Source organism: Nesoenas mayeri (assembly GCF_963082525.1).
Source record: "Nesoenas mayeri genome assembly, chromosome: 4".
In the NCBI taxonomy this organism is placed as follows: domain Eukaryota; kingdom Metazoa; phylum Chordata; class Aves; order Columbiformes; family Columbidae; genus Nesoenas; species Nesoenas mayeri.
The window spans coordinates 59,344,036-59,371,613 of record NC_137540.1 but is presented as its reverse complement, the minus strand read 5'-3'; the positions used below and the strand labels follow the sequence as shown (position 1 = coordinate 59,371,613).

Sequence of the window (27,578 nt, the reverse complement as noted above, 5' to 3'; positions counted from 1 at the left end):
ACAAATTTACATGACAAGTAAATAAAAGGATTAAGCACTACAGCATGAAATAAAGAGACACTCAAAACTAAGCATCTCTAAACTATTTAAAGGGCCACCTTGGCTCGCCTTCAGTATTTTCAAGCTGTTCATATTTGTGTATTATTAACAAAATGAGTTCTAATCCTAGTATGCTTTTTTTGAATTCTTTCATGAGGTTGCAGATGGAGAGAAAAAAGTGGTCATAAAATTACTAAAAATCGTTTACAATTTTTTATAAAAATACCTTGACTACTTCATGAAAATTTTTATATTAACACAATAAAACCAGTTTAAAACATCGTAGAAAGCCCTGCAAGCTTTCTATTTGCCCTGTTCACATGCACCAACATAACTTTCAAATGACTGTACTGGTATCAATAGTAAACTGCAGATATGAACAGAAGACTACTCTTACAGCAATTAATAAACAGTAGCAGTACTGCAACCAAACAGAAATAAATGGGAAACAAAAGCATTCATGATGTTAAGTAGAAAACAATTCCTTTCACTCCAGTTATGTGGAACTAAGCACTTTTGAAGAAAACTTATTCTATCAGCTTTCTCCTCTAGGATTCTACTGCATATTTTATCTGTATAAACATATACAGATAAAAATGAAAGAATGAATGAATACAGAAAATTAAAATGCAATACACCTGTCGTGGACTGATTATTCACGAGATCAGAACTGATTCAAAGGAAACCACGCCTGAATTAGGTTGCAGTGCTGGGAAGAGAGGACAGGGACAAGGAAAACCACCCAGTCTGCCTGTCCCTGCTTCCGGCCCTCTCCCGTTAGGATACACATAAGCAGTATTTTATCACTCAGAAAGCTAATACTTAAAGTTTTAAAGCAGAGAGCATACAGAGCATTCCACAATTTAGATAAGTATCTCAAATTCAACAGCCCAACATGTAAGGTTTAACTAAAACTGAGGGCAAAGGATGGCTTCATTTGATCATCCCAGGCTTTCTGTACCATAATTAAGTCAAGCTCCTTGAATAGGCTTTAGAGCTAACATACTATTTCTCAGTTTTAAGTATTTTAAAGGGCCTTGCACAAAGCAGTCATCTCCAAAAATTGAAGTGGTCAAACAAAAATATTCTGTTAGATTACACAGTGATATAAAGTTTGCTTTTATACCTGGACTACATTTCATTAAATAGCCATTTAGTCCCTACTACCATCTAAATTAAGAGATACTCAGAACATACCTATATTTGAAAAAACAAAAAACAAAAAACAACTTTCTGTGTTTGGAGGAGGATGGAGTAAATCCCTTGAAAAATATTCCATTTCAGGAAATTAAAATTTAACTAATATTGTGAAAGCATAGAAATTAAACAAGTCAGCCCCATTTTCCTTCCTTATTCATCAGTTAAGTAACTTCTTACTGAAGACACTGGGGTTTATCACAGTTCTTTCTCCAAGAAGAGAATCACTCCAGGGACAGGCTAAGGCAAAAGGCTACACTTTTCAATTATATTAAATGATACAAGTGATTAACCTTTTGGGGTATACTGAAAGTTCTCTCTGTCTCCAATTCCTACTAATTCCTAATCAGCTCAAACAGAACAATTTTGGTATGTTCAGTAAAGAAGGAAAGGGTCTGTCTTCAGGCCATTTTGACAAAGATTACTTAGGTTTGGGCAACAAGCAACTGCAAGATTGCTGCTGGTAGCATCCTTAAAATGCACAAGTCATGGCAACGACCATAAGAGAATTCAAAGTCAGTAAGGAATCTAAGGGCAAAGGCTAAACAATAATTACAACAAACCAAATAGAAAACAAAGGCTTAAATTTTAGTCCCTTAAGATAGTAAAAAAAGGCTTAAATTCTACTAGCTTTTATAACATCTTTAGCATTACAAATCAGTTCTCCATATTCTAGTGACATCATTTAGTTAAGAAATGGAGACTTATTACAACCATTATAGTACTATCGGAATACCAGAAGACACAGAAGATAATTTGGGTATCATAGCAGATTCAGCCAGCCTAGCAAATACATAGACTTTTATTCAGAGCCTCAGCAGCCACTTCAAGAAATTAATGCAAGTGTCACCATTCAACCTCTATCAGAAAGGAAAGCTTATATCAGAATTGGTGGCAATGGAGGTGGTTAAGAGAAAGAAAAAAAAGATTAGCTCAGTTTTTAAATGCCAGGAGTTATATACAGGCACTTTAGAGAACGTAAATTAATTCAAAGAACAAATATGGGGTCTGCAACAGTGATGTATATTATTTACCATCTTTGCTCTCATAAAGAAGAAAACCTAGCAGAAAGGACAAAAATCTCCCTTAGAAAAATCACAACAGCCTTTGTGAATTTTTGCAATCCTAGTAGTGACCTCAGTGCAACATTCCATGCACCCTAGCAAGCTAAAAAATCATCACTTTAGATCATGTCTGGCCAACTCTGATCAAGGACAGAGCAAGTTACGAATCTGCTGCGAACGGAAGAAGGCCTAAGAGGCAACAATTCATGTAAACTTATTTAAGTCTCTGAAAAGTCTGTATGGACAATTAAAATGAAGTCTGATCAACACAGACTAGGAAAAGGACAAAGATGAGCTACTTCTCTTTTCCCGCTTCTTGAATGCATAATGAGCCTTCCAAGAATGAAGCCAAAAAGAAAACAGGCAGATGAGGACAACTAATAAATCAGCTGGCACAGCTGTTAGAAGACCTGCAGGGCGTCCAAATACCTTGCATAATACACTCAAACCTCAGCTTCCAGAATACAGTCAGGTTCCCACAAACACTGACACTGGAGTCTAAAGCATCATTTCCAAAGCAATTTTATCAACACTGAAATTTTTGTATTAAGTTTCTAGATCAAAGATTCCACTTTGAAAAGGATACCGGCCTCTCTCTATACAGACTATTTTCTAAAAGTAGTATTTTTCCGAAGCACTTCTAACTTGAAGCGTGGTGGGCTCAGTTGTGACTGAATGTATCGGTGTACAGACTGAGTGCCACATAGCCTTATCATAATTAAAACTCCAGTTCTGAGAGATGCTGTATGACACAACCTCCAAAACAAATATTTTCACTGAAAAATGGCATGTGCCATTCCTTTCCTCACTATTCACACCTAGAAGAATTAGAAAAAGAGAAACCAGACTGAAACACTAGGACTCAAATGAAAAATAAGCCTTTCAGAAGAGCTTTAATTAGTATATTTTTAAATAAGTATAATTTCTAAGCTACATGTATCTTCTAGAAATTCTGTAGCCATCAAATGGAAAAAAGTGACGGCTCCAGTATTTAACACTACTTCAAAGACAACTAGATAATACCAAGTCTATTTTGCCTTCTCTCTCGTCTTCTCGCCCCTTGTCCCTTTTTCATCTCTTTCCCTTTTATTACTGTCCCCTTATTTCTGCTGTGTTTACTTTTCACTCATCTCCCTGCACAGCATTTTATCGTCTTTTACCATGATCCTATCAAAAGAACACTAGTAATACTAGACAGCCATATAATCTGTGCTGCCTTTGTAACAAATTAGGTATGTACAGAAACATTTTCCTAATAAAACTGATATATTATTCCTCTAACAATTCAGAAGGCTTTCCACTAACCAGACACAAAAGATGAGCAACTTAAAACTCCCAACTTTCTGCCATAATTTTGTATACACAAAACCAACACGAACGCAGAGTGTCACTAACAGAAGCGCTTTGTGGGGAGCAGTGTCCCTCATCCTCTTTCCCATTCACAACACCCATGGTGCAGGTACAAGTTTCTTTACAGCCCAACAGCGAATTAGATGGGAGAACCGATTCCAGCTGTAACTACACTTCCCTTATTCCCTGTTTTTACTAATGAAGGTTAAGCTGGACCATTCTCAGTCATGAACCATTTCCTCCCAGTACCTGTATGCAATGACCAGATGAGGTGCTCTCCATTTTCCAAGAATTCAGAGAGGACATTCTTCCAGCAGAGCTCGAAAGGTGACTAACGACATGAAATTCTCATCATGAAAACAAGGGCTACAAAAGTTTGGCTGCATTCTTAATTTCTTGTCAGCCCAAGCTTGAACATCTTTCACAGTTTACCCAACTGCTAGCAGAAGTACAAATTTGGACTCTATTAACTCTCTTATTTCATCACTGCTTATAATTAGGTGTTCAAAATTTATCACATATACATGAGAGTAGACAGCTGTGGTGGAAAAGATGGTTCATTTACATTTAAGTACTATAATTTCGTTTCAGGAAAAAAAAAGCCAGTCCATGAGATTATAAGAGAATCCTTTCCCTTCATGCATATTAATTATGTTTTGAAAGCATTCATTTCTTTAAACCAACAATAAGTTTCAGTTACAATGAGGTTTTATATCATAATTTCATTAGCTTACAGGTAGTCTAATATTTTTTTCATATTACATCTCAGTAATTTTCTAAATTCAGCATGACAGCTGGAGCTTTAAGATTAATTACACTCAGGGAGTAACAGTTTTCAAAAGGATAATTCTTATATTTAAGAAAGAATTCCATCAACTACCAGCATAAAATTTTTGTAAACACAACAGCTGAAGGATTTACTGAAGTAGAAGAATTAGAGTACATTTCAACATGCAAACTGTATTTTCAGTTTAATCATTGATTGTAACATAGAGATATTGCTGAGTAAGGCTTAAAAGAATATCTAAATTTAAAAAAGAAACATATTCCGTGATGATGACACTTTTTGCCTAACCTTTATAAACTCATGCTAAACTACTATTACTGAGCCAAAGACACTGAAGACAAACATCCTCCTTCGCTACGGTTTGCTATCCCATCTCTGAAGGGATAAAAATCTAGATGCCACTTTTGAAACAGCTTCCAAGCTAAAATGACTAACCAGTTCCAACTAAAAAACTATAAAATCAAATTCACCTAGGATCATTTACAGCCATCTGCTCAGAACCATTTTCTCACTAGTCAAAGCCTTATTTCCATATGGTCTCAAAGGTGAAAAATTACTCTTTATTATTACACTACCTAAACTACAAATGGAAGTCTGTTATAGTGAACCCAGACACAGTGAACTTCTTGATAAGCTGAACATTTCCTGAAATCTTATTTCTTTCTACTGAATTCCAGAGGGGGTAAATCCTATTACACTGAACAGTCACTGAACAGCACAGGTTAATTTAATGGAAAACACTTTGAAATAAGCCTTTACCATCTGTTTTCACCTCTAATGGCAAATCAAAGAAGAACGATTCACACTAGTATCATTTAAAAAATGCATAACTGATTTAAATAGACGTGTTCTTTGATGAATACAGCATGCATCTGTTTGACTTTCTTCACCTTTTATCTTAAGCAGGAAGTTCTCGTTTTCTAATGTAATGCTCATCGCTGCAGTTGAAAGCACCGCAGTGTAAAAAGAGGATATGCACAAAGTTTCTTTTTTCCTTACAATGCGAAAGTGAAGCTCTTCAGTAGTTCCAAACTGCCTCTGTGCAGCACTTCCCTTACTAATAGTTCCTCATACTCAGACACCAGCTCCCCTTTCTCAAATTGTCCAGCTGATGAACATACAGAAGGTGAACTCAGCCCTGGCTGAGAGCATTTGTTCTATACCTGAATTTTTGCTACAACTGGAAAAGGCGTACTGCACTTGAAAGCTTGCCTCCTCTGCTTGCAAGAGCTATGTCCCAGAAACACGCTTTAATTCGCTTCTCATTTCTTAAAATAAAAGATTTATGGTCTTGGATTAGCTGTACAGAAAGATTACAACTTTAAAGAACTCTAATGTACACAGGGAAATGAAGAAAATTTTATAAATGCAAACAAAAGATCAAGCAGAAGATCAACACAGCCAAGCAGCTAAGAAAAGTGAAAATAAATGACTGGGTAAAAGCAGTTACTACAACATTAAGAAATCCTACAAACTGTAGTGAAAACATACGCTATGACACACGCTAATTCTCAGTAGGAGCTACTGCAGAGAGGTACAACACAGAGTAGTTATAAAGGGAATTACCTTACATATAGAGAATCTATACAGAAGCTATCTGTTACAGCTGGCACCTCCAGGAGTAACGTGTTGTTAGAGTGACCAGCAGCAGAAAGACCAGAAAAGGGAAAACAGGTGAAGAGGTAAGAACAAAAAGATAGAATACTCTGCAATACCCAATACAATGGAATAGAGCTACCACTGCAGTCCCAATATGCATTAAAAGGAAACACCATTCATACCATTTACTCTAATATTTACAGGAGAGAAAAAACAAACAAACAAACAAAAACAACCAAAACAAAACAAAATCCCACATATATTACATGTTTCTTATATAGTGGTTTTGTTGTACAGGAGCAGGTGGTTTTTTAAGCCAGAATGATAACCTGGTGGAAACCCCCTCCTCAGTATGTGATCCAGCTAATTCATAGATCATGTAAAAGTTTCACTCTATTCCAATAATTTCATTTTTATATTTCAAATATCATAGATTATTTTCCATGTCTTCCAAAGATGCAAGTTACCAGTCTCAAAGTTTAATATTTCATAGTATAGTTGTGTGCACGTCTTTCAAAACATACTAATTTAGAACAGTTAAAAATCTGTTACACGCCATTTATAAATAAACCCACACAGGTGCCTTTAAAGCATAATATCTTTATTAAAAACAAAATTAAATGGACTTTTCTCTGAAAGAAAAAAAAAAAAAAAAAAAAAAAAGAGGTTACCAACCTGAAATCCCCTTTATTGTTCACAACCCTCTCTGGAGGGCAGTACTGCGCAGAACTTTCTAACACCACAATGTCGACCGTCCTTGTGTTATTCCCACGTCTGGTTTGTACATGGCAACCCCAGTTTCCTGTGGAGCCAGCCTGAATATTTGAGATGGTCAGTGCACTGCAAAGATAAAATAAACAAATAAAACCCAACAGTCTTCCAATAAAATTTACATAAGCTTTCACCAAAAGATTAATAAGGTACAGAAAGACAATGGAAGAAAATACCAGTTACATACAACCGCGAGTGATCTTACAAAACCAGAAATATCTATGAATCAATGTACTGTACTTAACAGAGAAATATTTACTCTCTTCTTCTAGCTCTCAATTCTGCCAAGGTAGGAAAGAACAATAACAGCCATGACAAAAAGTTCCTTCACTTCAGAAAGAAGAGATGAGAAGTCCAAATTCCCCAAGCATTATCATTGCTCAACACAAAATTTTTATAGTTGTCCCAGAAAGGCCAAACTAAAATAACTTCCTAAATGCATCATTTGTGATAAAGTTAGAAGCCCTAATTTACTAATGCAATTACAGGATATATAACCAGTCTGTAGATGCCGAATGAGTCAAAAATCTGCTGCAGGCAAACTAATTATAATTATAGATCTCTGCTGGAGATCACTCATAACTGTGGTGTGCTCAAAAGGAAGAGGAAAGAATCCCTGAGTAGCTTACCTAAACACCTTGTTTCCATCATTTTCATGTTCCAAGAGAACAAACGTATCCTACCGCAAAGACGTTTTACGTGAACTGCATTGGGTAATCCTTGCAGTTAATTAAAACCCAACTGCAACAGTCCTGGGCAACCTGCTCTAGCTAACCCTGTTTTAAGCAGCTAGGTTCAATTAATAAAATATTTAGACCTCCACCTCAAACTTGATTGTCAGCAACAGTGACCAAACCAGGGTGATTAAGGAGATGTGTGAAATTAGAGTACTTCTCCACTTGGGATGTTTCTGTCTACAGGTGTTCACTCAGCAAGGATATAAGAGGGCCTCATTGGTTATGGAAATAGTCAATAAATTAGAGCAGAAAACAAGGAGTGGGAAATAGATTTTCTCGTTATGGATTCACCTTGCAATCAGTGAGCAGTTATGAATCATATTTTTTTCAACAAAAATACCCTGGGACTCATCAGTTTCCACTATCTTTCCATCCTGATACCACAAGACTTGCATGTCTTGATCAATATATGAAGCCATACATTGGAAGGGTAGACTATCTCCTTCAAAGACAACTTGACGGTGAGATGGAGTCATATAGAAAGATGGTAATTCAAGTGGCGGTTCTAGAATCCAAGAAATAAAAGCAAAATTAATAGCAAGAAACTGTTTTCAAGAGAGAAGAAAAATACACTGAGTATCAATTCTTGATATAACCTCCTTGTAAACTGCATCTTGCAAGATTTTATATAACAACTACATTCAATGCATCTGATATTGAAAAATACAAATTCTCATTACATTATTTTTCAAAATGTGTATTCCTTTAGTGTAATACTTTTGAAAATCTTTTGTCAGGCCACATCCGAGACTGAAAAATATAAACTTGAAAAGTATATGCCTTTTAGTTCTTCACAATTTCTCACTATAAATATTTCAAAATCACAAACACATACATTATATTATTTTGACAGATGGAATAACTACAATACAAAAAAGAAGTTAAGGAAGTTGGTCATGTCGTCTTCACCACAAGAAGGTGACTAAACAACAACAGAATCACCACGAAGGAGATTAAGTCATAAAATGAAGATCTTTCAAATTCAAAAACTTGAGCTTGGAATAATTTGCACATCTGAAACCAGATAGCTAGACTTTGGGGAAAAAAAAATAAAAAAAAAAAAATAAACCCCACAACTATGTGTTTCTGCTTTGTCTTGTGAAATTTAGGTTAAAATGCCTGAAAAAACATGGATTAGGAGGCAAAAGGAGTTTATCTCCAAAAGGTACTACTCATCCTTAGTTTCTACAAACTAACATCCAAATTCACCAATTTCTTTATTATTTATTTCCAAAAGCAAATGACACTGAATTACAACTAAAAACCAGCCTTTGAAAAAGCATCACTATTACTATCACGTAAGTGCTGAGTTTCAGGGAAACAAAACAGAGAAAAAAAGGCAGTTCACTAATATTAAGAGAATACAGAGTGCATTAGAAAGTATCAGTTGTCAGGAGTGCTTACCACAAGTCAGAAGCTCCTGCTTAACCCCAGTCACCATCTGAGACTGAAGTGACTTGGGATAGGCACATTTAGTTTCACGTACAGTTATATTTCTTTCTTTTAACCACTGATGCATCCACAGTATGTTGCAATCACAAAGAAGATAATCAGTCTGAAATTCTCTGCAACACAAAATAGGTATTTACAGTGACAAAATGCAACACTCAAAGGTCTGAAAGTTTGATAACAGCTGTGCAATGCCTCTCATCATCACAGACACACAGACAACAAGCAGTCAAACCCCAGAGTACAGCAGAGTTGGCTACCACTACTTATTGGAAGATACTCTCATCCTCTGCAAGCTATAGTCTGAAAAACAAAAGTACATGGCCCCTGAGAAATGGAGTCTTCTCCAGAAACATGAGGAACATCTAATACCTGCACATGAAAAATTTTCTAGTAATTTCTTTCATCGAGGGAGTTGACAACATCTAAGTGAGTAATAACAAAGAATTGCTTGAATGTGTATCACCATAACTTATGCACACACTTTATTGCTTCATTTTAGCAATCCAGTGCTTTGACAGTAAAATCAAAAGAAAGATAAAAATAGCTTCTCACCTAATTCTCTTTTCAGAGACACAATTCACACAATTTTAATGACAGTTTTATTTTGCTTTATATGAAAATCATATAAGGCTTTTCATTGATTCACAAAGTCTTCTCTGAATAATACTTTCTACTAAAAAGACATACCAAATCCCCCACAGGTTTCTCTTGTAGTCAGCTACATTAAAGGAGAACACAAATACCTTATTTAGAAACAGTCAAAAAATTACCATAATGTGTCCCTGTGTCTACACTGTTTTTACCTCTAGTGAAGACATAATTTATTTTTCTTTTTGCAAATGTCTAGAGGATAACAGGAACTCGCAGGCAGAACGCTTCAAACACTAAATCAACATTCCTGCAAAATTCTATTTGGCCTTTACTCACAAGAATTCCTCCACACACACACATTTTTAATGGCAATAGTTATATCCAGGTTCTCTTGTCTGACATGTAATGTTCTTGGACAGCAACCTTTATGTACACAACTAAAATACCAGGAAAAACAACTTATGAACAATTAGAAGATGCTGGAGGAGGGAAAGAAACATTTACCTTTACAAACAAGAAATTAACTAGGTGTCAAATCCACAAGTCAGAGTTTTTGAGAAAGTCCCAGTAGAGTGAGCCAACTGTAATGACTACCAGGCAAAAATGCAAGCTAATCATCAGCACTGATACTTTTTCTCCCCATTCACGTTCTTCCTGACAGAAGATTACAACTCTCATGAAATTAAAAGAGACGAAAATAACACGAGGTTGAGATGTATCCACTGTTACGTGTAACAAAACTATACTATTCTTCAAGGACTAAAATATTCCTTAAAAGTATTTGTTCCCTTTGTTAAAAAGGTGTAAACCGCTATTTATTGAATACAGAATACAACCTTCAGAAGCCCAGATGCTAGTATAGCTTTGCTCTCAGAACTACGTAACAAATACTGAGTATCTTTCAAAGGAAGTTATATAAGCACCTAAATATCTGTACATACAGCTCCCATGTGCTTATCCAGATAAAGAAACCACTACTACGAGGTTTAAAAGTAAAAACGCTAAACTGTAGTAAAAGTGTCTATAAAATGTTTTTTGTTATTGTTAAGAACACAAATAATCATGTAAATTAAGAAAAGATGCAACAAGTACTTACAGAGCCTTTAGTGAACCAAGGTGATCAAATGTTCCCTGTGTAAGTGTAGAAAACAGATTTCCAGAAAGGTTCCTAAGAAATTAAAGTATCGTGATTCAAACTCATGCTCAAGTAAATGACATTTGAAATTTAAAATAATAATAATAATAATAATCTCTCTTCAAGATAACATTATTTTAAAGCCTACGAGATACTTTTACAATACTACCATAGTTCACAAGACTCTAAGAATAATAATCAGGTCTGATAGCCTAGCAAAAAAAAAAATCACAAAAGAAACTGTTCCCCAATGCTCCTTTCTTAGCTGAAGAATTTTAAGCCTGGGAACAAGGATTGCAAGAAAAGACTTTATTTAAAGCAACAACTAGCACACGTTGAACATTCATTTCAAGAAGCTTAAAATTAACTTTGTTGTTCACAGTGAATCGATGCGTTGCCATTAACATGCTGTAAGAAGTTTTATTCTAGCTAAATATTTTTAGAAATATTATACATGCCCACTTTCCCTATATCAGTAAAATCACTGCATAAGAAGCTAACAACCAGGGAAAAGAAACATTCCATAACCTTACATGTTATTTTCTTAAAGTAATTAAGAACTACAAAAATGTAAGAAAGCAAGAAAAAAAAAAACAGACTGATGCTATGGTAGAGGACACAGATATTAAAAGATTCTATAACCCTGAAGTATTTTTCTAGGGAAAATGTTTTCTACAGTCTGCTACTCTCCCCCTTCCATAACTTCTAGGAAACTGGAAAAAGGATGTAAAGCAGACAAAACACTGAGTAGTAGGGTTTTGGTTGCCCCCCACGCCCTTTTCTTTTTTAAGCTTGTTACTGAGTAACAACTCACAATCACAGCCGCACTAGTGTCTTCCAAGCAAAAAACAAACTACTCGCACTGAAACAAAGAATGTTCGCTTACATGAGGCTAAAACTTAAGAAGTAAAATTGTATACAAGTTATACTTACAATCTAATAAGATTTACAAGTCCTCTAAATATATCTGCATTCAGGCAGCCAATTCTGTTATTAGTTAAGTCTCTATAAATACAAAAAAGCAAAATTCAGAATAAACTGTTTTATTTCCAAATGACACACAGTCCACAAACAGAAGTATTTAAACTAAAATTAATGAGTAACACATTGTTCCATATATACATTTAGTCTTTAAAATCCAAAAGGTACTGTTCTATGGGTGTACACATATGCACACAGAGTCCTTACTCCATTTCTGGAGTAATAATAGTTTGCCCATGTGCAGTTAAATAAGCCTAGCCTTTACCAGTAAACCCTCTTAGAACAGGCTCGGTTTATATCACTAAAAATTTTCATATTTGCACACTGTGTTCATCACATGCACTACGTCACTTAATTTTTTGACGTCAGAGAGGCCTACACCATGCATTTATTCTACATAAATAGGACCACTTCTATATTTATACTTACATAAATAAATACTATATATTTTACAACTAAATCAAATTGCCAAAAATTCTTAAACAAATGAAAATTAACTTTGCAAGTAGTAATGGTCCAGAATTGGTCCTTCAGTTTTAGTTTTAAGGTTTTCAAAAGTGCAACTACCAGCAAAATTTCCTTTTAAGTGAGATAGATCATATGATCAGTGACAAATGAACATACACACCACAAAAAATTTAAGAAGGAAAGTTGTATACTGACTAAATGCGGGGATGTCAATGAAATCACTTAAGACTCAAAGGCTGAAAATCTGAAGAATATTTAAAGAAAATTTTTAAAAGCCAGCATGCTGAGGTCTTGTTTTTAAAGGTTTATCTAGGACTTAATTTTTACAGCCAAGGTATAAATCCCCCAAAAATGTGTTAATGGGAATGTTGGCACAATCTTCAATAAAGAAGTATTAACAGTCCTGTAACTTTGTAACTTCAGTGTAGTATTAATAGCAAGGGACTCAATGTTCCACTATGACCTTTGGGGAAAAAAAAACATCATGAGTTTAACATTTAACAAAGCAAGACTTGATGGCATCAAACCTCTGAATGAACATCTACCCAGTGATGTTTCAAGTCACCAAAATACAAAAAGGGAGGAAGAATACAAGAGACTGCCAGGAAGAACAAGTGAGACTGCCAAGCCACAAGCAGAGGATGTTCTTGAGTCATAAGACTGAGAGCAGACTTTGTTTTATACATACATCTATGTGTGCATGTATAAATTTGAACAGCACATACATATTCAGCTTTAAATATATAAAATACATAAAAACTTTGCTCTCTATGTTGCCAAAACCTAAGACTTAATCTACTCCCAGGCTTGTTTTGTTTGTTCTGTTTAAACTGACTAGCTAGATGTGCTACTTACAGTCTTTTCAGAGATGAAAGCCCCAGAAAAGCTCCTGGATCTATAGTACTAATAAGGTTGTTCTTAAGGTCCCTGTGGAGAAAAATTAAGACATAATATTTACTAAAAACTACTCTTTAAAACAGATATACATGCATAAAGATACACTTAACTTGTCTCAACTCATTTGAAAACTGCCAAAAAAAGCCATACGATACATTTCTACTTTCTCTAACATAATATCTTTCAAAATTTGAAAATCTGTATTTTAACTAGAAAGAAGAATCTAAATAACATGTGTATTCCTTTAAATATTCTATTAGTTCCTATCACATGAAAGGGTAAGGAGTCAAAGATACTTGGCCACAGTGTCCAAATAGGTTACAGCTGCTTAGGGGTAACATTTGCTCATTACACAGAACTGTGTAGGTAGCCTGTATTCCTCAGCCTACCCAATTTTAAATACTTTAGCAGTCCCCAGCATCTACCAAAAGAAGCCAAACAAGATCCTAAAAATACACCAAAGACACAACATTGAAAGTTTCCACTAGTGCACTAGTGTTACTGACACCAAAAAAAAAAGCCCTGCCTGAGAATTCTAAATACAGCTGGTGGAAAAATAGCACAGATTTTTAAATCTTAGATTTATAGAATAGGAGACTGCAAAGAGAAATGTATAGTAACTATGTCATTAAACTGCTTTATTCGTTGTACAAGTAACATAGGAGTATTGACTTGTAACTCAAGATATTTTGCAGATACAGCTTAATTTGAAAGGTCACAGAAAGCATCTGCCAGCATCTACACAGCTTTGAACAAACTTTATCACCGCATGAATGTTAAAATTATTTCTACCTCCTTATTAATCCAAGATTTTTTACTGTACTGTTATCCTGAATCTTCGCAGGCACTTATTTCTACAAGAAAAAAATTCTCATTCCTTGGTAATATGTGAACGTTCTGCCTTTTAAAAGAAAATCAGTAATCCCAATTAAAAGCAACATTTTAGTAAGCAAGGATAGGAAAAAAAACTCCTACATCTACCACAACATTAATAATTCTGCCTGAAAGAGAATTGTACAAGAGGATTACATCTACCATCACACAGATATGTATGAGTGAAAATATAAATCCATCCCAAGATTTCACAATAGCATTTCCTACAGCCAGCTTAACAAATCACGGTACAACAGACAGTGTCATGGCACACGAATCCACTTCAATGCTATGACTAATAACCATTTTCAATACTTGAAATATTTTAAATACTTTAAATTTACCTTGCAGTACAGTAAATTAATTCTAAATAAAACTATGACAAACTTCTCTTATCTCAACTTTATTTTCTTGCCCTGTACAGTGGCAGGGACTGCCAAGTACTTCCAAAGCAGTATCAGGAACCTGAAGAATTGTAGAGTTTTGAAGCCTCTTTTGGCCCAATACCAAGACCACAACAAAACTGAAAATACTAGATGTTATTTGTCACTCACCAGTAGTCTTTGGGACAGGGAAGAAAAATTATATTTATTGTTCATATTTTAAATTTCAGTTTAAAATCACATAACTCCCACTTAAAATCTTACTGTTGAAAAACACTTAGGAAGAAAAAGCTTGACAACATGCCTTGGAAGTCCACTAGTCTAGATTATCAGTGATGTTTTATTTAATTAGTTAAATTCAAAGCATATTCCCTGATACACTTTTTTCTTAAATCCATTGCTTCAGTGGAAAAAAAAAAAAAAAAATCTCATTTTTAAATTAAAAGCAAGAGTTTTACTACTTACACAACCTGTTTATACATTTTGTCAGATTAGTTGATAAAAACTGACTAGTCTATTCTTTATGTAATTTTTTGCTTTTTTTCCCCTTCCCCTTAGTAGGTATTAATATCAGCTCCAGAAAGATGATTACACTAGAATTAATATATTATTTTTAAAAAGAATGCCAACAATGTTCATATTTTCATAAAAATCAACGTATATTCTGTATTTTGTAAATAAGATAGCAAAGTGTTAATGAACCACCATGCTCAAGTAATTTTTAAAACACAGCCTAGATGCCCCAAGTGTTCACATTTTCTCAACCTGCAACCACAACAGTTGGGGAGTCTCTGAGGTTTTCCCCCTGCTCTCAGTGGCAGTCATTAATAAGCAGTAGCTACATATTCATCTATCAAAAAGTATTAGCAGATGAAAACTGTGAAATAAAAGATATTTAAAGATCTCAAAATTAACACAGTGCTGACATGTCTGGCAGCTCTTCAGAAACAGTAGATGATGTTGATACACAGGCTGGTGCAACTGCCAGGACTTCAGTATCTGGGACAGTTTCTAAATGAAGAAATGACAGCTGCAGCTAAGCCAACAGACTGATAAGATTCTCACGAAAAGAGAGGTGGAAAAGACAGTCTCTGAAAGTTGCGTTTGGCTTCAAAGTTTTTGTTGTTTTTAACACTTAAAAATACATATCTACAAATTGGTGAGTTTTAACAATGGGAATTTAACCGTCTCAGCCACCGATCTCAATAATTTTTCTTTGGCAAAGCTCAACCAAGAGGATACAGTTATAGGTATTTGCTTGTCCAAAGAAAAGAAAATCTGTGCAAAAGAAATCCATTACAATAAGGTTTCAGTTAGGGTAATATTACAACACCCCAAGCTCTATATCATCAGTACACCTTTTATCTTACAGTAACTACATCTTTCATCTAGCAACTAAAAATACCGCTACAAAAAAGCCCCACAAGCCAAGCAGTAGAGCAATCTTACACTGAGCACCTAAAAAGAAAAAAATAAATAAATAAAATTTTCTCTTAAATCTAAATAACACTGCAGATGATGATGCCTCTGTATTTATCAGGAAAGTGAGATTACGATAGTTGAAAAACTTTGTATTTAGGGGATGTGATGAGGACATGTAGTCCAACTTCTGTCTCAAAGCACAAGTAAATCAGACCAACCGCCCTGCTGTTGTACCCAGTGAAGTCCTGCAGACCTCGAAGGATGCAGATTTCACCCATCACATCACCCAAATCGCTAAGTATTTAGCCATTCTCGTTATGAAGAATTTTCTTATGTCCAATTGGAACAGCTCTTCTTCAAATCCATGACTAAGTGAGCAAATAGCAACTTATCAACAAGCAAAAATATTTTTAAGAGCCTGACAACCGCACCTAATGTTATCTTGTTAAGATAAGAAAAAAATCTTAATGAAAGAATATTTAACTATGGTTTGCCACGTAACAAACAAAATCCTTTCATTTCATTAGAATTTATAATTAAATGTTTCAGTGCATGTATACATACTTAAAAACTACTTATGCATTTATACATCTTACTTATAATTTAGGGCTTTCTGCCTCAGCATAATGAAGATTGTCTGAATTATTACTAAAGCATCCTGCAGGCACAAAAGATGCATATGTATACATACTGACATGTAAACATTATTTAGCTCTCTCCACTACCATTGGATAAACTATCTTTTCTTCCTGAACAGAATTTGAAAATGAATGTCAGACAAGAAATACATAAGCTACCATGGATTCTTACTATACAAAATGCCTTTTCAAAAAGCAAAGGGGGAAGACAACTAAGTAAGAAATGACAAGAAGAGGTTAAACATGACATAGCCTATCCCTCCTACAGCCCTATGAAGTATAGATTTTATTCAAACAGATCCAACAAATGCTTATGAATAATTAAACAATTTTTATCTTTCCTCATCATTCACTTAATACGATTTAAATTCTACCCTATACATACATAAACTTCCCCCCTAAAACACAGCAGGCTATTTTTAGAGTTTTCACCATCAATGTACCAAATATTTAGGGTACCTCCAAAACTGTTGATAACTGAAAGCACAATACTTTATTGCATGTGAGTCTCAGATGTAGAATTCTACTTTCAGGTCACCATATTCAAATTGTATGTTAGACTCAAGTGCTGCTGGAGCTGTTTCACTAGGTTCAAATAACTCTCTCTAGAAAAGGAAAACTGACTTAGATCTATCACCAATTTTGATAATATTAGAATAATACAAGAATAAAAAGCAACTTGAGTGTCCAGGTGCATAAGGAGCTACAAAAGAGATGACAGTTCTGAGACTTGGACACTTTACAAATGGAAATTAAAAAGCTGTTATTAAAAATCATCTCTTGAATTTTTAATAAGTTCTTACATATGCTTTTAACATCCCCTTGCACCTAAATAAATCAATAATAAATTAGATCACTTTGTTTTCCTGTTTTGCCTACTCCATCACATTATCTGTGGCACGCACTGATGAACTACAAGAGTCACAATTTCTTGAAAATGTAATGCAAAAATAAGAAAGAAAAATGTTTGAGACTACCACACTTAGGCAAACTAAAGAAAAGCTAAAACCTGGACCAGAAAACCTTTTTTTTCCTTCAAATAATTTCTATATTTCCAACAGTTCAGAATACTCCAAAGCATTCAATTTCGCAGCACAGATTTTTCAGCAGACTAGAAGTATATTTCCTGCTCCCCTCACCACTCATCTTTCAGAAATTACCTGAAAAGCAGGTGAGGGTGAGGAAAATAAATATTTTGTTAGCCTAAAACTCTGTGCTGTCCTTAAAGAGCCACAGCTAACAAAGAGATGGAGCTTCCAGAAGCAAAACCAGAACTAAAGTTAGACCAGAAAATACATTCCTGAATATTCAGAGAACTGTTTCTCTGCTCGTTAATATTCAAGTAAGAAACACTGACACTCTCCATTCACTCGTCAAGACTTCTAAAAAAACCAAAAAGTTCAGGTACACCACTAGAGGAACTCAGGTCTATGTTTTCACATGCTCTACTGCAGTATCACAACAAGAATTAAAATCAGAAACTGTTACTGTCTGGAAAAGTATTAAATGCTCCTATTTTTACTCAAGGCACCTATATATCTGTAGATTCATGCTGTAAAAACAGCAGAAAAAAATTACTCTCTACAAATAACACTCCCTTCATATTGCATATTTTCCCTTTTCAAAGGTTTATTACCACAATCTAAAAAGACTGTCATTATTTACAGTTTGATAAATATCAAACCCTTCTTCTGCTCCCTAAATATCTTACTGAATTCCATGCCTGTCTCTTCCTCCTTTCTCCTTCACATACAATGAAAAATAGTACTTTACAAATACATAAAGTAATCTTATCCTCACAAAAGTCAACAGGCAGCATTAGCTGGCTTCCAGACAGAAGACAGCAGTTTGCTTCTAAATTGCTGGACTTTGACTAATGCAATATAAAGTCAAGTACCTACTAGATGAAAAATTATCTGTCACAAATTAGTTGTGCAAGAAGCTACTTCAACGTTTAAACAGCAGGCAATTCATAGCAAAACACAGCATTAACAAAGTCCCTGGAGATTAAAATACTTAACATCTTTTTGTGTAGACGCTTTAATTACAACTTAGAGCAGTTAAAATTTTTTTACCTGCCTACTGTTATTTAGTTGTTTCTCCTTTATGATGAAGACACATGGCCATTAATAATCACTTGCTAGTGTATTAACTCCTACACCAGTGTACATGAAGTGTGTCATCTCATTCAGATGAGACCACCATACCCTCTAAAATCCTGCTATCCCAGATCACTTCAAATGCTCAAAACGTGATACCTGCCTTACTGCTTTCTTTTCCTTTTAATGAAAAAAAAAAATATTAAAATAATCTAGAAAATCCTTATAAATGACAGGAGTTAAATGGAAGCAAGCTGGGTTCTTGTGACTTTAAAGAAAATTAAGATTTGTATTCATAGAGCAAACTAAAATTATCATCTCAATCTAATTAGATTTTCAAGTATTTCCTGTCTGAAAATTGTAACGAGTTACAACAAATAACAACTGTCAGCAGATGCCTTTATTACCTAAGCAAGGATGCCAAAATTATGTGTAAAGATCTAGAATGCCATCACAGCTGATAACCTTGCTTCTTTGGCACAATGGCTTATTTCTACAATAAAGTTCATCTGCCAGTGCAGAAGATAAATCTTTCTTTTGGCATGTGGGGGATGGAATGGAGGAAGCATCTGAATTTATTTAGGCCAGGTGACCAGGATTGCAGCTTTCAAGTTTTAGAGGAAGAATAAAATACTTTTAATCCCCTGAAGCCAAAAGGCATTTGGAACTCTTCCTAGATGTTGCAAGATGATTATGAAACTGGCTACTTTCCCAGTCAAATGGCCTAGAAAAATCCTTATCTCTAAAGTTTCTGCTTGCTCCCAGGTAGATCAACCTGCCAATCCTGACCTTCTACCAGCTGGAAAAAAAGCTGACTGTAACAGAAGCTACAGTGCTGCTGCTTATCCCATAGGTGATAAATTATCTGAAAGGAAAAGTGAAAGCAGGAAGTAAAAGGTGTCCAAGAAGATACTCCCATCAGCCTCACTCTCATTTCACACCCCTCCATACATTTGGTATATACCAAAGTTGTAGAATAAGCAGCAAAACTCTTAAAATAAATGTCAACAAATTTAAAATTACTCTCTTTTAGAAGCTCCAACACATCCGCTTCCCCTACAAATATACTTTACAGTTGTTTGATAAAGGATGTGAAACTTCATAAGTAAATTAAAGAAATCATTTTCTTTGCAACATAAGTTTTCATATTATGATACCAACAAAAAAAAAGGAAACACAGTCACCATGGCATTCCAGTGAACTTCCCACTAAAACTGCCCTAATCTCACATCCAGGTGAGATTATCGCTTTATGCTGTTAAATGACTTTCACATTCATGAATGCTCAACTATGTTACCTCTTCAATCACAAAAAACCCACATCATAATAAAGTAAGAACAGATTTAAGACATTTGTTCCCAGAATTATTAATGAAATATAAACAGAATATAACTTAATTTTTAAAGTGAAAATAGCTTTTTAAGAAGTGCTTACAGTCTTTCAAGAAGGTGTAATCCAGAGAAGGAACCATTCTTCAACTCTGTTATTTTATTGTTACTCAGAATCCTGTAAAGAAAAACAGACAAGAACAATATATTATGTTTGGTAACAAAAGGATTTGGTGCAGCTTACGTTTCTGGGGTAAATCTTTTTGTTTAACAACACTCATATCAAATTACAACACCTAGGTCATTGTCTGAGGTGTACAACAGAACTGCTTAAAAATTATGAAGGAGAAAAAGGACTTTCTGTGTTATGAAACCATGCAAGCTTACGTAATTAACATGTGAGAGAAAATTCGCCCATATAGGATTATGATAATAAAACACCAGAACGGGTGTCATAGAAAATGGAGCATTGAACAACCAACCTACACGTTCAATATTCTGTTCTTCCATAGCCATTTTGGCTTTCAAAACCACACAGCATTTCACCTGTTTCCCATTTCCTCAGCCACATGCTCACTTCTCCCAGCCATCTGTCACACATCCATCCTTCTCCTCAGTGCAATCTTTTTAAAACAGCTGCAAATAAGGCCAGCAAGCACTCCTTCACTTCTACCTAACCTTTCTTCTCTTAAAGGACCACACAACCACGAGTTCCACCTTCCACACAAATAACTGGATCAGGCCCATCTAGCCCAGTACCCTATTCTGCAATCACGGCCCTATGCAAATGCAAATTATCCAAAAATTAGAAAATCCCTTGTATAGCTGGATGCTTCCTTACTTAGAAGGACCTGCTTTCTATGCAGCTACATATTTCTCTGTCACAAAAAAAGCCTATTTTCCTTTTGTATCACATAAAATTTTGGCATCCACAACGCTCCTTACAAAACGTTTCACAGTACCATTCCATGAAGAACACCTCATTTCATTCGTTCTGAACACAGCTCCTGATCGCTTCATTTGATGCTCCCCACTTCATACACTGAAACAAGTAGAAATCAGTCTCTGCACCTACCCTCTCTTTAGCACATGTAATTATGTAGAAATCTAGATGTTCTCTTGCCAGATGAAAGATTGATAGTATAGTTAATTACTAAAAAAAAGTCATTTGGGGCGACCTTAATAATTTCTGAGCTCTTTCCAACTTCATTACACTTGAAAAATTCTGAGATAAGACCACCAGAACAAGACACAGACAAGTCACAAATATACACAGTGGGAAAACAATGTTCTATTTTGTTTCCTATTGTTTTCCTAGCAATTCCTAACATCTGATCTGCCGTTACCACTTGTATTAAGAACTGAAGATTTCTGGTCAGTTCAGTGCCCATCATCTCATATATAAAGACAAAATTATCATCATCTCCAAAACGATTTTCATTTTTCTACAGTGCTGCTTCTGCCATTTTATTGCCCAATTATTAGTTTCACAAACTTCTTCCAAAATTCTTCACTTTACCCTCATCCTTATTACATCACAGAACTCAAACTCTGTCAACCTCCTACTCACACTGTTTTACAGGTCATTAAGAAATACATTGTGCATTACGGGTCTCTAAGCCTCTACTCCACTGAGAAAACTAATCATTTACTTCCACATCCACTTCTTATCCTTCAGCATGTTAGCTGTTCATATCAGGATTTTCCATTTTATGCTGACATACTATTTTCACCAAATGCCTTTGGCAAGGGACTGAGAGATGCCTTTTGGAAAAGCATTTATGTCTCATCATATCAGCTGGATCGTCCTTGTAAATAATTTGCTGATTCTGAAGAACTCCAAAGGTTTCTGGGGAAGAGCTTCCCATTACAGTCAATGTAAATTTTCCAGAGTACATCTCTCTCTTTATCCAGGTATCCAATACATCTACTATAAACTCTGCTGATTTGTTCAATGCAAACATCAGACTTTGAACCCTGTAGTTTCCCTAAACTCCTGATGCATTTATTAAAATATATGTATATATATATATATGAAAAAAAAAAATCAGCATTTGCTACCCTTCCAGTCCTCAAAAAATCAAGTTCATTCTAAGCAAGACTTCAGACATTCTTAATTTGAATTTTTCATCCTCGCCATCTTGTCACTTATTCACTCTGTCAGTTTTTTTCCATAACTTCTGCTACAGTCACTTCAATTTCAGACAGGTCCTCTGTTAAATGCATCCTGCAGATCCAACATGTCCAAGCACTTCTTCACTTACACCAATTACATCTTCAGGCTGGATAACTACTTCTGCACTTACAACTGCCACTAGGAGATTTCTTTCCAGCCTACTGCGTCTTTCAGCTATCCTTTACTACAGCCATAAATGAAACACACACACATCTCTCTTTCTTCTGATGCATAAAGTTTATCTAATGATTACAAGGATTACTACTTCAAAACACATCATGAATAAGATAAAACTAAAATATAGAAACAGCAGTCTATGAAAACAGCATCATTTTCACACAACCATATATTACACTAAGTAGTTTTCTTCTCCAGGTTTCTCAAAGACTGCCTGGAGCCTCTGTGGTTTAGACAAACATACGGCAGGCAATTTTTGTCTCAAAGCTCTGGCTCTGAGTCACTCTCAGTCTCACTCACACAGAATCAAGACAGCTGAACACATTATTTGAAAATCTTTCCATTTCCAGTCTGACAGGCAGAAGGTTTGAAAATTCTTGAGGTTAAGATTAAATCACTCAAACGAGGTAACAGTTCTGATGTTAAAAGGAGGAGATCCCATTCCTTCTCTTCCCTGTACAGCCATCCCATGTATTTCTGCAGCTCATCTCAAGTCAGTCCCTGGTGCCCACTCCACAAGCAATGAACATTAAACTACATATTCACCCAAGGCACCTTCCAAGAGATTAATTTATATGTCAACCACAATAGTATGATCAACACAGTACGCTACACAGTCAGCTAATCCTGGGTGAAGACTGATGAGAGGAATGGTAGAAAGGATGAGGAAAAAAAAAATGCAAGTACTCTGAGAACTTGCTGCTGTATGTGCCTGTAAAGCCTATAACATCCACTGGAGTGGTAGCTAAGAAAAAAAATCGCTCTTGTGAAAATACAGTTCCAGAGCCAAATAAATTAAGCTACTTTACAAGGAGAAAAGAAGGAAAACTGGCCCTTGGCTTCAGCTGGGATAACCTAGATGACCAAACAAATGAAATACATACAATGTTTTTTAAAAACAGATGTACAAATCAAGAAAGCACAGTTACTCCTCAATCAGAATACACATTTGCAAGGCTGGTAAATAGAATAATTATCATAAACAGCGTCATCATAATCTACAACTTGGAATGCCTGCAGAAGTAGTAAAACTTAAATGAAGCATTAAAAATCGCATGTCCTAAAGTCTTTGAAACTACTTTCACTTCTGCTCAAAGAGAAAAAGGGTTCAGCCTAACTAGTAAGTAGTATTTGTAGAAATGGTAGGTATAGGATTTATTCTGTAAACCAAATCTATTCAGAGCAAAGCACACCTTTATTTCAACATCCTTCCTGGTTTCAGAAATGTGTGTGGGGAAAAAAATAATATATAAAGAAATGAATTAAGTAGCTTATAAGAATCCTCATTAATAGTTAATGCAAACTGAACATAAGGCATAACTGCAGCAAGAAAAAAAAAAAAAGAGACAGAAAAAAAAAAAGACATCCAAAAAACCTCACCACTTCCCTCCCCCAAAAAACAACCAACACCAAACAACAACAACACAGCACACAAAACACAGGACAACCTCCCACCTATGGATAAAAGAAAAAACATAAGATTCAGGAAACACCCAAGTCAACACAAGCAAGCAAAAAACTACACTCTTTGGTAACACAGAAATAATTTGCAGTTATAACTGACTTCATCTTAAGATTTATTCATTTTCCCTGTACTTTTTCCAGGAAAAGAAACTATCCAAAATGGAGCAGAAACCACTTCAAAAGTAGCTAAAACTGAATGGACTAAATTTTAACCAAATAAAAGTTACAGCTCTGTAAAAAAAAAAAAAGTTTCTGACATCACCTAGAAAATAATAGGCCTAAAGTAGAAGCCTTTGAATATCTGTTCACTAGGTAAATTTCTCTCTGGAGTGTGATGTACAAATTATAGTCAGCCTGATTTAGTATTTTCTCTGCAGAAGCTCTACGTTGCTCAACCATAAAGGTTTAGTACAATAAATGATCGATTTTACAACACTCCATATAACCTAAGACATTTCATCATACTTAAAATTGTTTTAAGTGTAATCTTTAAAAAAAATGCAGTTTAAAACTTGCTATTAATGTATTTAGTCTATACATTATTTGAAGTGTTAAGAGAGGTGGCATACAAAGACGAAACACGATAAAGCATTCACCTCAAAGTAGACATTTTATAGTCACTTTCAGAATTTCTGTGCATTAATGTACAGTGAAATGATGGACTATCATGTACCACTTAGACACAGAAAATTATTTGTGACCAATAATAATTCTAAGTTACTGGTTTAAGACCATAATTTTTCCTAAGAGGCAAGTAATTCTGAAAATATGCCAACTTTTACATCATTAAGAAGTTCAAAGGCAAAATGGCAGAGAGCTCCAGATTTCCACTTCTCCCCATCTTATTCAACTCTTCTTTAACAGGTGACTTTGTAACATGAATGTTGTACCTGAATATTTCATGAAGGGGTTTCCATAATCCAACGTCACTGTTGCTTTGTAGGTATTACAAGCTCCACATGAGATTTTTTTTTTAAATTTTTTTAATGATCAACAATACCTGCTTGGAACAAATGCATTTTGCCTGTCCAACCCTTACATAACAGAAAAAAAAATGTGGAACTACTGTATGCAAACAGTGTCACAGCCACAGGAACTAACACCGAAGACTTGGAATGAAAGGCATCTGAAAAGTAGGCTTTAGAAACCATTACAGACAACAGCTCAAGTCAGCCTAAAATGACACATTTCCCCTCTCCTTTGAGCAGAACAGTTATAGTTGCAGAGACAAAGAGATGATCCAAAACAACACACTTCAAGGAAAAAAAAACCAACAACAACAACAAACAACACAACACCCCCCTCCCTCCAAAACCATCCCAGCTTTTCACCCATTCCAAGAACATTGTTGCAATGCTCCTTTGTTGAATATAGCTTGGATCTGAAAACCCTCTTTCTGTTTTGCTCCATAAAGTCATAGAATTTGGCAAAACTCTGCAAAAACACTCAACTCCGGGTCTAACTTATTGGCAAGACCTTTTGCAAAATATGCCCAGTTTTAGCACACAAAATAGAACTATGCAGTCAAACTCAAAGTCTGTCCTTTGTACTACAAATAGTTTTACAACAGATACTAAAGGTTATGTAATCATCTTTTTCTCATACTGCGGGGAGGCAGAAATCAAGGTTTGATTTCTTTTTTAAATTAGAACAAGGTGGTAAGCTCTAAGTGAGAAAAGTTTTGTTCAGTGAAACAATTTGCGTTTGTCAGCTTTAAAACAACCATCCTTAAGACAGTAGTCAACTAGACAAGAATTTAGATTGCATCTCCAAACTTCACAAATGAATCATTTCATAGGATACTATTAAAAATCTACGCATACGCTGACTAACACTGTTACAAAAAAAAAGTCAAAATGGCCTCTGTACAAAGAGCTAGGAGACAGTGTAACTGAATAAAGTCTTTAGCCGAATGCTAAAGACTCACATAGAGAGCCAGGAAGCAGAAAATAAATCCCATCATTTCATGACGATGGCTGTATACTCAAAGGACTGCGAAATCAGCCACCAGCAAAAATTGGACTAAAGTAACCATCTGTACAACCAAGAAAAATGCTTTCTGCTGAAAGCTGTGAACATGCAAAAAGAAATACATTTTTCAAAGTTTATCTTGTAGCAGCTCTGATTTCATAAGGATATAAACCCAGTATTTTTCAACAGTTAGTATTTTGCCTTCTAGTGAGTTACTCGTGTCAAACAGAAAGAAATGCAAGTAACAGACCAAGCAGAACATGAACAACATTTGCTTAAAAGTAACTCTGAAATGAAAACACTCCACAAGCTACACACAAAGAATTATGAACCCTTCCAAAGTCCCTGACAAAAGGAGATAGTACTTTCCAATTTAACAAAAACATTATAACTGAGGAAGCTTAACAATTAAACATTTGCAAAATAGAAACTCGCAACTGATAAAATATTTCCTGTGCTATTTCATTACTATGCACATTAAAGAATATTAAGATTGTAAACTAAAACAGAAGTAATGAAATTACAGAATAAAAACTGTGCCCATTTATATCACTCCATTTTTAACTGGGAATGTGCTAACTTCATATGATGTAATGATGGACTTCTTTTCTACACAATCCCTACATCATTGAAGCAACTATGCTCACTTTGTGCACTGCTATTCCAAATATTTTTTCTTGATATTCAGTGTGTGACCACATGCCTTATTTATTGCCTTTCTTTAATAGGGGAAAAAAAAAAAAAAAAAAAATCAGTAAGGACAGAATTCTTAATTTCCAGAAAAATACAGTAACAATCACTGGAGTATCTCAGTGAATTTTCTATGTAAAAGTACTACATAAAACTCATCCTAGAAGGACAGAACTGAGGGGCAAAACAGAATGCAAGAATGAGTAGCTGTGTTGCTGAAAATTATACTACTATCCAAAGAAATTCTTGTGAAACTATAACCTTACCAACCAAACTTCTCTTTCTAGTACTTATCCCAGGTTGGAAAGCCTAGCTAAGAGAAAATGAAGGGGACACAGCAACATCTACTTTCTTTCAACACTAACTCTGAGTTGCCATCTCTAAAGTTAACCAAAAGCACTCGTAACCTAGCCCTTGTGACCATTACATTCTGGGAAGCTTCCTCCAAGTTCCCTCTCCCCCCATTCTTAGCTGTAGCATCTGCATTAGTTTAAGAGATGATGACGGACCCTTTTTGTAATGACCCTCCTGTCTTACTCCTCTCCCTTCTGCTCCCTCCCAGGTTTCCTGCTCCTTATCCACCAGATGCAGACTTTTTAGGATTCTCACAGACTTGCAGTTTAGTGCAAATTTACCCCTCCAACCTCCATACACGTGCTTCACAGGAAATACTGCACACAGGCAGATGCCTAGCCAGACTCTTAACTTAAACTGTTACAGAAAATATATTGTGTGTGCCAAATCACACTAGTATTACTTATAGCATATGCTGCCATACCCAATCTCATATGTATTTACATTTCCTATTAGGTGTATGTGCTCTCTAGAAAGGGCTTTGTCTAGACACATTTTAGCAAGCACTTCTTGTCAACTCCTGGCATACGAAGATACATTTTCACGAACATGTATATCCTAATGCTACAGCAGTCAACAGTTTTTGGATAGTTCAGCTCCCTGAGCTGACTAGGCATGGAGCAAGACAAATGTTAGTATAGCAGCAAGGGAGGGGAAAAAAATCCCATACCCACACAGCAGGAGACTGGGAGATCAAAGTATGAACACACCAGCTCCAGTTCAGGCTGCAGTTTTACAAGCACCTGGGTGTGGATGTAACTTTCTGCACTGGGGAAGATCCTTCCCCTGCCCTGATAAAGCAGGAAGAGAGGGTAGAAGCGACTTCCTTCTCCAGCACAGAGCTGGAAGGTCAGCTCACTGAAACTTTAATGAGCCCATCAACAGGCAATTTTGATCACTGGTATGAATTTATGTTAACACCAGAGGCTGTTTTA

General features: G+C 35.3%; 1 protein-coding gene across 1 annotated transcript in view; it reads right to left on the bottom strand.

The window, feature by feature from the left end:
- ADGRA3 (adhesion G protein-coupled receptor A3) overlaps positions 1-27,578 on the bottom strand; it is a gene marked incomplete at both ends in the record, with an annotated part of 56,713 nt that overhangs the window by 21,282 nt on the left and 7,853 nt on the right. The window contains 7 exons of the mRNA XM_080343911.1: positions 6,712-6,876; positions 7,836-8,049; positions 8,949-9,109; positions 10,684-10,755; positions 11,656-11,727; positions 13,027-13,098; positions 19,918-19,989. Coding sequence (XP_080200037.1) covers positions 6,712-6,876; positions 7,836-8,049; positions 8,949-9,109; positions 10,684-10,755; positions 11,656-11,727; positions 13,027-13,098; positions 19,918-19,989 — 828 coding nt within the window. The remainder of the gene's footprint in view (positions 1-6,711; positions 6,877-7,835; positions 8,050-8,948; positions 9,110-10,683; positions 10,756-11,655; positions 11,728-13,026; positions 13,099-19,917; positions 19,990-27,578) is intronic.